Consider the following 13,151-nt stretch of genomic DNA (forward strand, 5'->3'; position numbering starts at 1 on the left):
ATACATTCTATTTGTAGATGCCTTCAAGCCTCTTGATTTCATATTCTTCTCAAGCCATATGATAATCTGGAATTGCTTCATGCAATAAAGCAGCTTTATTTGGAATTGAAGGTTATATTGTAAGCGTTTATATTCAGGTTGTGATAACCTTTAGAAAGCGAAAATACTGTTTGGACCAATATGTTGTCCCCATTTTCAGATCCCAATCTCACCTTTCAGCTTTTCATCACATTCTCAAACCACCTTATTTAATGCCAGAAAATCCTTGTGTTTCAGAATTTCTTTATGCTCTCTGCTTCCACAATCATCTCTGATGACATAATTAGACAGAAAACACAGAGCATAAATGCTTCTGAACTGCAAGAGAGGACAGAGTCATGAAGCCTTAATAACATCACTCTTCAGATCAAATCAATAGCTATGTCACCAGAGGCCCTGCATATCCCATTCACCTCTGTAAACAATAATGCAATGGCCCAAGAACTGCCACCATCCTTGTCTCTAGAATTTTAAAGCAGCACTAGAGGGGAAATAAATAAAAGCATGTTTCTAGGAAAAGTTATAAGACACAATTTTTCAGAACTTTAATTTTTATAGTCAGATGCTAGTTTGTTAAATTAGCTCATGTGGTATTTAAAAGCTTAAAGAAGGTATCTTTGCAATAAATATACATATATATTCAAAACAGGTCTAAAGTACCAAACCCTAAACAATATCTGCAAGTACAAGTGCCATTACCTAAATGAGATTTATTCTAAATTAATATCGAAGAGGAGTTTATTAGGAATTCATGTCATTTTAGAACTCAACAAAAATTGTTCAATTTTGTACCCTAATTGTTTCCAATTTTCTTTCATAGTGTTAAGATATTCTTAGTTATATGAAATGAAAGACTATTTGATGTGAATCAATGCTGTATGAATCAATGCTACTTTTTATTCAAGCCCTTAGTGGAATAAATTAAGACAATTAAAAATTAAATCTGTAACATCAATATTTCCAAATATGACAATTTCAATTATGAACCTATGAAACAAAATAAAAAGTTATGAAAAATAGAGATATTGGAGTCAACTACAAAATACTACCTATAATGCAGAGTAATCCAAATTATTGTGCTTGGTTTTAAATTTTAGCCTATCTGCTTAATATAATGTTTATGTCTATTCAAACCTTATTGGAACACTGACAATCCTACATGCAGGGCAGCAAATGAGACACAGATGTAAAGAACAGACTTTTTGACTCAGTGGGAGAAGGCAAGGGTGGGATGATTTGAGAAAATAGCACTGAAACATGTGCATTACTATATGTAAAACAGATAATGAGCACAAGTTCTATGCAAGAAGCAGGGCACCCAAAGCTGGTGCTCTGGGACAACCTGGACGGATAGGGTGGAGAGGGAGGTGAGAGAGGTGCTCAGGATGGGAGGACACATGTATTCCTGTGGCCAACTCATGTAGACGTATGACAAAAAACACCACAATATTGTAAGGTAATTATCCTCCAAGTAAAATTAAGTAATTAATTTTTTAAAAAGTGCTTCTTTCTTTAGTGCTTCTAGAATTTGGATTTAGATAGATCTTAACAACTTTACAGGGAAAGGAATCATAGTTTGAAACACTTAGTAGTATAACTTTTAGGATAAAATGTATGCTTGTGGGCTAAGTTGCTTCAGTTGTGTGCCACTCGTTGTGACCCTATGGACTGTAGCCTGCCAGGTTCCTCTGTACCTTTGTTACATAGTAGGCCAAGATTTCTCAAATGTATTTAAGTAAGTAATGATTATTCCTAAAACCTCACTGTAATTTTTCCTGTTTATTATCTCTAACAACAAAGTTCCAGATAAATCTATATTTTCCCATCATTCTCAGCAGCGTGTAGACACTGTTCTAAATAGAGTCGACTATTAGACACTATCAGACTCCGTATCATACTCCACAAAACAACCAGAGCAAAAAGGGCCTAATTAATGATGAGTAACTAGGGCCTCCTCTGCACTGTGTGGCAGGCAGGAAAAGTTAAAGCATCATTGTAAGAGCCGAGTGCTTTGAATGAGGAAATGAAAGGAAGGGGAAGAGGGGAGGGAGGAGCTGAGGGGGAGAAAACACATGAAGACCAGACTGAGAATTGTCAAGTCTTTAGTCCCCCCAGGGAATAAAATTCTGTTCTCTATACTTTAGAATCATGATTCATAAAATGAGGGATACCTGTACTTTCAATGGCTTTCCATATCTAAAATACCACAGCCCTTCCTGAAGAAAAGTCTCCTGTCTCACAGAAATAAGAAGAAACAGCATGTTGTCAGTATACCAGTGACTTCTACCTTTAACTGTTCAGTACAACCTGGTTCTACTGATCATTGACATCAATAAATTTCTTACTCTTTATTACAGAAATGATTTTAAATATATCTCTTTTATTTGACAGGCCTGGTAAAACAGGCACATAAATAATTAGTACAAATTATAGCACAGATGACAGAGACATTAACTTTGTGAAGATCCAGATATATGAGATCTGTGCTAGACCTTGAAAGACAAATAAAAATCCACCACAGAAAAGGAAGAAGAAAGGGATGCAAGCAGCTAGGTAAAATATGAAAAACAGTGAGAGACAGGAAAAATACATAGATTATTCAAAAGTAACAAAAACAGAACAGGAGACAGAACTTGCCAAAGTCAGAAAATAATAGGATATGGCCAAATTGTGAAGCCCCTTGAAAGGCATGATGACCAACTACTTTCAATGAAAGTAAAAGTGAAATTGAAAGTGAAGTCGCTCAGTCATGTCCAACTCTTTGTGACCCCATGGACTGTAGCCTACCAGGCTCCTCTGTCCATGGAATTTTCTAGGCAATAGTACTGGAGTGGATTGCCATTTCATTCTCCAACTTTCAATGAAAGAGAAAGAAAAAACATAGAATATTTTCCTAAAATGAAATATATAAAACTGCTATCAGGATTTACACAATAAGTGACTTTATGGCATCCTAGATGAAGCATCAGACATGTGAATTAAGCCATTTTAACTGTGTGGCCTTCTTAAACCACAGTGAACCAGTGACTCCTACATCCCCTGCTTTTAGGAACATGAGAATCTTTTACAGTTTTTCTATTCCTGCCCCATGTATGTTGTATACATGAGGAACAATGGCGTCTTGTTTAATTTTTAGTTCTCCAGATCAAGGAGAACTTTAGCTGGGAAGCTTCATTCATATCCATAAGTGATTTCAATGAAGCTCTTCTGGACTTCAACACAATGTCTTAATGGAATAGATCTTTGGGAGGATGTGGGCCTTTGAGCATGAAAGAGGGGCATTAGTCATGAGAATTAAGAGAGAAGACTGTGGTATACTCTTACACTTGCAGCTTCCTATAAACATACTTCCAGGTATTCAGCCCTTTTGCAGTCCCCTTGTAAACTCACTTTATACCTAGTCATGTGAAAAACTCCCTCTTCAGTCAACCACTATACTCTAAAAATTTTTGAGTCAAATTCTTTAATGACATAAGGCCATATAGAGAGAGGCCCTGGAATATAAGGGATCATCTTAGACATTCCAATCCCTGTCACACTCCCAGCTGAATTCAGCTACATGAGTGACCTCTGTTTACAAGAAGTAAAAGAATTACCCACATATGAGACCTGAGAAATCATAAATCACTGTGGCTTTAAGTTATAAATTTTGGGTTATTTTACCTCAATAGCAATAGATCATTGAAACATACAACTCTACATTTATCTCTACTACAAATCAAAATTATTAACAGATCATCATATATTTAAAAATGTTAATAGCTAAGATAATGTTCTAACACAATAAGCCAGGACAAAAGAAAATGATAAAGAAATATTGTTCTTTCTTTTCCCATTATATATACATAAGCATATGGTCACATTATTATCTGATCTGTACTTTATTTATGTATATTCCAATATTCATGTATATTCCAAAAAACCTTAAATAATTTACCATCGAGAGTTATACTTTATTCATTTAGGTTATAGATAATTCTGAGATTTGGCTATGAGATAAGTTGTTTGCAGAGAGCAATGGAATAAATAAAAAATTATTATCAGAGGCTAGAAAGGGGCAATATGAAGCATCAAGAACACAAATAAATACTTTAAAATGGAAACTGGTGGTAGTATAATATACCTTCTCTAAAAATGAGGTCCCAACATCAACTTTGTACTTGTAAATAGCAATTCATTATATTCAATTGAAACCAGGGACATGTATTTTCATGTAATAGTTTTTCATATACTTTATCATTGATTATAACCACTAATTTATTTATGAACAAGGAAGTTAGTAAGCAACAGATTTAGAATCCAATCATAATATTCCAATTTCTTCCATTGCTACAAGAAGATGATGAGCATTTGTATTGCACCCAGCATTTGTACTGTACTCATTTCTGCAATCAAATAAAGTAGAATAAAGATTGTAAGCCATAAAAATGAATGAGTTAAGCAGTAGCTCTAGATAAGCCGATAATTATCACTCATCCAAAATCATCTTTGCTCAAAAGTGAAGGAATTTTAAAGCATGCAAGTAAGATTGAAATTTCATAGAGCAAACATATTAAGCAAAAAACATCTAGTCATCAATAACTGTCAATACTTTTAATTATGTGATCAACACCATAAAGTATACTTAATAATAATCATTTAAATCCATAGATAACTATTCTTTAAATAATTTAAAACTTTACTATTTTTACCAATACTCAGCTTCTACCTAAGACAAAGTATGATAACCTTATATGGTTAGTATATGCAATATGTTTTACCCTTGGCTATTATTGCCTTCTTAATCTCATTAAAAAATGATCCATACATGTGAATTTTTCTTTAGTGCATTTTCCAATGTAAAATTTTTTACGGTGCCTCTTAAAAGATTCATTTCCAACTAATTTTTGTTTCATTCTAAATCCTTGCTATATATGAAAAAAACTGAATTAATTATACATAAAGCTTCAATGAAATATATTTTAATGTTTAGATAGTGAAGAAAAGTAGGCTTATACTTTATAAAAATACACTACAGGCTTCGCATAAAAACATATTTTCAAATGACTTAACATAGTCATATATTGATGGCTTTAGTGAACTTTTCAGCATTTAAGAACTCAAGTGTTTTATAAATAGATAAAACATTAAAAAATTCACATATGTCCCTATATAGAAACAAATGTTTTTCTTATTTATTTTCATCCTTTTTAATGGGTAGGAACATAACATCACCAAAAAAGTCAGAAAATTGAATATGATTGAAGCTACAGAAAACAAAACAAAAATCCTTAAATAATTTACCATCGAAAGGAAAAATATCTTCTATGCTATTATTTACCAAACATTACTTTCATTTCTTTATTTGTATTTTGATTATGAGTCCTATATCCAAATGTAATGGATATGATTTATCTTTATCAGGCATTATGCACAAAATTTTAAGTGTGTATATATATATATTTATTAGATTAATAAGCCTTCATAAAGTGATTCACACAAAAAACTTTTCATGTTTAAAATTACAAATATGTCATTATCATAAAACATGAAAGGTATGGTTTTAAACTTAATAGCATTTCAGTGTGTTAGTACTTCCTAACAATTAGATTTTGCACAAATAGTGCTATCTAAACAAACAAACAAAAAATAATGTGTTATATGGTAGGAAATTATATTTAATAGTAGCAAAGGATAAATTAAGCTCTGATACACTCTGTACTCAATCACAAACATATAACATTCCTATAAACTATCTTGTATGTTGTAAAATGTATAATTATTCATATGCATACATATGAATTCCTCATTTATTTAAATATAATTTCAGCTTATCTGGGTACTACAATTATTACAGCTCAACAGGAAAGAATTTTTTTCAAACTGTCATATACTCTATGAACCACCAAAACATGAAAGTTAAGCAAATGCCTGCTTTGAATTCCTTTTGCTTTTTGTTGCTGCTATTGATGTTGTTTTCCTTTACAAAAATCAAGTGAATACAGCAATTCATACAGCAACTACTCTACTGAAGGCAGAATGGAAGAACATTTGTCATGGTATACAACTTATTTAACATTTCATACACTATTCCTAGGTGGGACAAAAATCAGAAATTATCTTACAGTTAATATGAGTTCATTTCCTGCACAATTAACTCTTTCAGGAATAATAATCCAAAATGTATTAACTGAAAATAAATATATTTATGCTGAAAAAAGCCATCATTTGAATGCATGAATAATTATTTAAATGTGTTTTTCTTACCATGGCAAGAACCTTCAATTTCTTCATATCCTGTACTGCAGATACATCTTCCAAGAGGAACCAGCCAATCTCCATCAGCTCCACAATAGAGCTTAGGAGTGTCACGCTCTTCTGCACTCTTCACACAGGAGCCCCTTACTTCAACCAAGGAGGAAGAATCAACCCTTGGGATAGTGTCTGGAAACACGGCCAGGTTACGAACAGTAAAGGGGCATTTTTTGTAGAAAACACGGACGGAAACTAGGGCAATGCATGCCCCGATGTCTTGAAAAGCCAGATAAAATCCTTTCCTTTCTATAGGCCCCAGCTCACGAATCTCAGTGTTGAGTTTGAGGATGCGATCACCCAAATCCATCTGGGTAAAACTTTCATCAGCAGCAATTGTGTCAATCTTTGTATACTGGCTTGGCTTGAATTTAATTCCATGGGACTCATCTGATTCCACATAATATAGATTAAACGTTTCTTTGCAAGTCCCCAAGACCCACGGGATGCTGTTACAATCCCTCAGTGTAAACTTCATCTCCACGTAAATTTTCTGAGCTGCATCACGAGAGATCCAGTTTGTACGAAGCCAGTTGTTTTGGTTTGGCTCCATCACGTTGCATACCTGGTATGTGTGAATGGGCCTGTTGTGTTCATCCATTTCAGTGATGGCATCCCACTGCAAAAAAGAAAAAAAGAAATGATTATAAAACCATAGTGGTTAAACATCTATGATTACCTCCAAAATTTTCTGTTTTACTGAAAGAAAAAAGAATAAAAAGGACACAAGTGAAGTAAAGCAACAGTGGTACAGGATTTTAACAAGGAGCCTTTCATTTCAGAGGGGGTTCTGAGCATACCAGCTGTCCTGGTATGAACCTTACCTTCTTACATGTTAGTTACAACATCAAGGGATACTTATTTATCCTCTAACTTATCTGGTGGCTCAGATGGTAAAGAATCTGCCTGTAATGCAGGAGATCCTAGTTTGAATCCTAGGTTGGAAAGATCCCCTGAAGAAGGGAATGGCCACCCACTCTAGTATTCTTGACTGGAGAGTTTCCATGGACAGAGGAGCATGGTAGGCTATAGTTCGTGGGGTCGCAAAGAGTCAGACATGACTGAGTTAGTGACTAACATTTTCATTTTCACTTTTCTCAACTACAAAATGAAGCTTATCATATAGTACCTGTTTCATAGGTTTGTTGTGAAGTACAAATTAATTAATATATGTAAAGAACTTTAAATGGTTTCTAGTACTCTATGCTCAGATGCTCACTCATATCCTATTCTTTGTGACCCCCGGACTGTAGCCCACCAGGCTCCTCTGTATGTGGGATACTTCAGACAAGAATACTGAAGTGGGTAACCATTTCCGTCTCTACTAGTACTCTATAACCAGCCTAAAATAGCATCTACTATGTGATCAAATAACTAGATCAATGATAAATGCACTCCAGTTAACCATTTGTCTTCATATCCAATTTGCCACAAATTGAAGTATATTTTTCACTGTTCAATTAAATATATACATGTCTATTTTGATAGAAAATGTGTACATAGACTTCTCAGGTAGTGCTGGTGATAAAGAACTGACTGTCAAATGAAGGAGACAAGAGACATGGGCTCAATCCTTGGGTGGGGAAGATCCCCTGGAGAAGGAAGTGGCAACCTACTCCAGTATCATTGCCTGGAGAATCCCATGGACAGAGGAGCCTTGTGGGCTATAGTCCATAGAGTCGCAAAGAGTCAGACATGACTGAAGTGACTTAGTAGCAGCAGCAGCATATATAGATAAGACTTATATTTATTCAAGAAATACTTAAGTATTATTCTGAATACTAGGATTGCAGTAGTGAACAAGCTGAATAAAAGCTCCCTGCCTTCAAGGATCTTATTTAGAGTGGGGAGAGGCGATAAAAATTGTAAATAACTCAACTGAACAATATGGTAGAAAGTACAATGGAAAAAAAATAAGACAGAGAGATGGGGGGAAGAGGCTTGCAATTTCAGTGTGGCCAGAGAAGGCCTTCCTGAGGTTCTGACATTTAAGTAACATCTTAGAGGTGAGATAGTGAAGAGGATATAGTAAGTACCAATCCCTGAGGTAGGAGTGTATAGATATGTTTTAGGAACAGGTTGAACGGCACTTAACAGAGAGGCAAACATGGTGCAAAAAAGCGTTTGTAAGAATTGGAAACACCTTGGTTTTTGCTCTGAGCTAGATGACTGAATTATCTTCACTTCTGTGTTTATATACAAGAATTCTGCCACTTATATGAATAAAAAAAATCTTGTTTATCCTTTTTTTAAGTTTCAGTAAAAATATTTGAGCACATTGAAATTAATTGGCATTGTCATTATTTATAAATCTAATATCACATATTTTTATATTACAATTTAGATTGTAAGTATATTTTGTTTGTTTAATGAAACAAAACAAATTTCAATAAAACAAAAACACATTTTGGTAACCTTACATTCTTTTTGGGAAAACATAATTTCTCATTTTTATTAAGGTACAATGGAAATGATAAGCTGTTTTCTATAGTGAATAAGTATTCTATTCTAGATATCATACATCAATGCTTTATAATAAGATTGTTTAACTCATCTAGTTTGCAGCTTCTTATTTTAGTTGGATGTAGATAGTTGTCTAACCAAGACTGGTGGAATTTCAATTAGTATAGTTTCTAAGAGAATAGACACTTTTCTCAGTCTACTGGATTGTTACATTATATAATTTCCACTTTAAAATTCCACAAATAAACAACTCATTTTATCAACTCCACAAACTTAAAAACAATTCTGTATCTAAAATTTCATTTGTAATTTTGCTTGCTTTAAATTCAGAAGGTATTTTCCAGAAACAATGAGTTCCTTTAGAAGCATGGATATAATTTTTGCAAAATACACCCATGGCTTATCAATGGTGATCCAGTATCTCAAAGAGGCACATGAAATTATTTATCTAAGTGTCTTTCATTCTAGCATATTACAGGTGTTATATGACTCTTACACTTAAATTTAAAGACAAACCAGTACTATTAAACCTCATTCAATATGGTAAGCTAACCATTAAGAATATAAATAGACAAGATACAAATAATAAAACCTGAGGAAAAACTATCAAAATAAGTGTTTGAAATTCTATACATTCTAACCATTGAGGAGCTTCTAAAGTACTTATTCAGATCATTCTTGTTTTAGATAAATCTCTAATCAAAATTGATTTTGTTTCACAGGGAATGTATGTAATTTGGCACAGTGGTAAAGAATCCTCCTGCCAATGCAGGAGGCACAAGAGACACAGGTTCAATCCCTAGGTGGGGAAGATCCTCTGGAGTAGGAAATGGCAACCCACACCAGTATTTCTGCATGGAGAATTCCAGTCCATGTGGTTGCAAAGAGTCAGAAATGACTGAGCACAAAGCATACACACTGCATCCTCCACTCTAAAAGTATAGAGATGGACAGTCAATAATTTCTGTTTGAATAACTATATTTTAACAACTTCAGACTATACCCCTTCCTATTAATAAAAAGTATTGACCATGCTCTTAATCAACTCTCCTAAAATAGGAGACTAACTAAAATGTGAAAAACTATATCTGTAACAAAAAATTCTGAAATCATCGGGCTTCCCAGGAGGGGCCAGTGGTAAAGAACCTGCCTACCAATGCAGGAGATGTAAGAGATGAGGACGCGATCTCTGGGTCAGGAAGATCCCCTGGAAGAGGGCATGGCAATCCACCCCAGTATTCATGCCTGGACAATCCCACAGACAGAGGAGCCTGGCGGGCTACAGTCCAAAGGATCATAAAGAGAAAACATTCTGAAATTATCACATATATTTATTTTAAAATACTTTGGGTTTGGAAAAAACGTTTAGATGGAAAGAAAGCTCAGGAATTAGAAGCAAAAGACATTCATACACTGAGTCAGAACTAATCTGAACCAGGAGATAAGGAAATAGCAAAATACATGTGAACACTGAGAAATGTGGTTCTTTTCAAAGCACTGCATGACAATGCTTAACACAATGGGACATAATTTTCTATGATAAATTTATGATGTCTGAGAAACAACAGTGAATTTTCTCTTTAATTAAAGAAAAAGAAATCAATTAAAAAGAAAGAAAAAGAGATTAGAATGAGATTCAGTTATCAAAACAGCCAAAACGGATCAACTGCTAAATTTCTTCTTACACAAGAATATTGAAAGTGATTTAAATTATATTTTTGAATTTCAATATGATCAAAATAAGAACATGAATAAACTCAAGATTGGTATAAGATCTAAAGTGCTAAAAAATTCATGAAAATATATTATCATTGGTGTATATATTTAAATGGTATCATATTCAAATCACAATGTATCTTTGGAAATACTGTATTACAAAAAGTGATGTTTCTATTTAGTTATATAACTGTCAGTTATAATTTCCAAGTATTAAAATAAATAGGGCCTCTAAAAGTGTAAGAACCAAGGAAAGAATGGTGGTATGAGGGCTCATATACCAAATAGCTAACAATTTTTAAATGATAATTCACTCTTTAAATAAGATCAAACTGTAAGCATGCTTGATTTGCCTACTTTAGAAAGATACTGGAAGGTTAGGTTTTTTTTTTTTCTTTTTTTAAAAATTTAATTTAATTTTATTTTTACTTTATTTTACTTTACAATACTGTATTGGTTTTGCCATACATTGACATGAATCCACCACGGGTGTGTACAAGCTCCCAATCCTGAATCCCCCTCCCACCTCCCACCCCATATCATCTCTCTGGATCATCCCCAAGGTTAGGTTTAAATTTAAAATATTTAGACTTCTCAGAATTTCAGGCTACATATGGAAGTCCATCCAGAGCCAACTCCTAGGTTTAGTCAACCCCATTTCTATTACCTTATCTAACTCCAGGTAAATCTCATATCATGAAGGGTTCACAGAAGTACATATATGAGTTATAATACTACTGTAAATTAATTCTACTTCAATTAATAAAAAGGTTAAAAAATCCCAATTTGGAGTAAAATGCACTGTAATTACTCTTTAACATAAAAGAGTTAAGTATAAAAACTTTTATGTTCTGTTCATTACTGGGTAGTTAATGTAAACATGTACCTCAACACTCTTCTGCCACATAAAGTTCTCCACGGAACCTACAGATCCTATGTTAATAAATTCAGTTCAGTTCAGTCACTCAGTCGTATCCAACTGTTTGTAACCCCATGGACTGCAGCATGCCAGGCCTCCCTGTTCACTCCCAGAGCTTACCCAAACTCATGTCCATTGAGTCGGTGATGCCATCCAACCATCTCATCTTCTGTCATCCCCTTCTCCTCATGCCTTCAATCTTTCCCAGCATCAAGGTCTTTCCAAAAGAGTCAGTTCTTTGCATCAGGTGGCCAAAGTACTGGAGTTTCAGTTTCAGCATCAGTCCTTCCAATGAATATTCAGGACTGATTTCTTTTAGGATGGACTGAATCTCTTTGCAGTCCAAGGGACTCTCCAGAGTCTTATCCAACACCACAGTTCAAAGGCATCAGTTATTCAATGTTCAGCTTTCGTTATAGTCCAACTCTTACATCCATACATGACTACTGGAAAAACCATAGCTTTGACTAGATGGACCTTTGTCAGCAAAGTAATGACTCTGCTTTTTAATATGCTGTCTAAGTTTGTTATAGTTTTTCTTCCAAGGAGCAAGCGTCTTTTAATTTCATGGCTGCAGTCACCATCTGCAGTGATTTTGGAGCACTCCCCCCCCCCCCCCCCGCCAAATAAAGTCTGTCACTGTTTCCATTGTTTCCCCATCTATTTGCAAAGAAGTGATGGGACAGGATGCCATGATCTTAGTTTTCTGAATGTTGAGTTTTAAGCCAACTTTTTCACTCTATTTCATTTTCATCAAGTGGCTCTTTAGTTCTTCTTCTCCTTATGCCATAAGGGTGGTGTATATTTGCATATCAGAGGTTATTGATATTTCTCCCGGCAATCTTGATTCCAGCTTGTGCTTCAGCCAGCCTGGCATGTTGCATGATGTACTCTGCATATAAGTTAAATAAGCGGGGTGACAATAGACAGCCTTGATATACTCCTCTTCCAATTTGGAACCAGCCTAGTGTTCCATGTCTGGCTCTAACTGTTGCTTCTTGACCTCCATACAGATTTCTAAGGAGGCAAGTAAGGTGGTCTGGTATTCCAGTCCCTTGAAGAATTTTCCAGTTTTTTGTGATCCACACAGTCAAAGGCTTTGGCATAGTCAATAAAGCAGAAATAGATGTTTTTCTGGAACTCTCTTGCTTTTTCGATGATCCAGCAGACATTGACAATTTGATGTCTGGTTCCTCTGCCTTTTCTAATTCCAGCTTGAATTTCTGGAAGTTCATGGTTCATGTACTGTTGTGGCCTGGATTGGAGAATTCTGAGCATTACTTTGCTAGTGTATGAGATGAGTGCAATTATGTGATAGTTTGACCATTCTTTGGCATTGCCTTTGACCTGCTTCATTTTGTACTCTAAGCCAAATTTGCCTGTTACTCCAGATACCTCTTGACCTCCTACTTTTGCATTCCAGTCCCCTATAATTAAAAGGAAATCTTTTTTGGGTTTTAGTTCTAGAAGGTCTTGTACATCTTCATAGAACCATTCAACTTTAGCTTCTTCAGCATTACTGGTTGTGGCATAGACTTGGATTACTGTGATACTGAATGGTTTGCCTTGGAAACAAACAGAGATCATTCTATCATTTTTGAGATTGCATCCAAGTATTGCATTTCAGACTCTTTTGTTGACTATGATGGCTACTCCATTTCTTCTAAGGGATTGTTGCTCACAGTAATAGATACAATTTTCATCTGAGTTAAATTCACCCATT

General features: G+C 34.6%; 1 protein-coding gene across 1 annotated transcript in view; it reads right to left on the bottom strand.

The window, feature by feature from the left end:
* Window positions 1-5,321: 5,321 nt before the first annotated feature.
* Window positions 5,322-13,151, bottom strand: part of LOC120853068 (ephrin type-A receptor 6-like) — a 194,446-nt gene continuing 186,616 nt past the window's right edge. Inside the window, exon 3 of the mRNA XM_040226681.1 lies at window positions 5,322-6,949. Coding sequence (XP_040082615.1) covers window positions 6,263-6,949 — 687 coding nt within the window. The 3' untranslated portion in view covers window positions 5,322-6,262. The remainder of the gene's footprint in view (window positions 6,950-13,151) is intronic.

Source organism: Oryx dammah, unplaced genomic scaffold, assembly GCF_014754425.2.
Source record: "Oryx dammah isolate SB20612 unplaced genomic scaffold, SCBI_Odam_1.1 HiC_scaffold_2, whole genome shotgun sequence".
Classification (NCBI taxonomy): Eukaryota; Metazoa; Chordata; class Mammalia; order Artiodactyla; family Bovidae; genus Oryx; species Oryx dammah.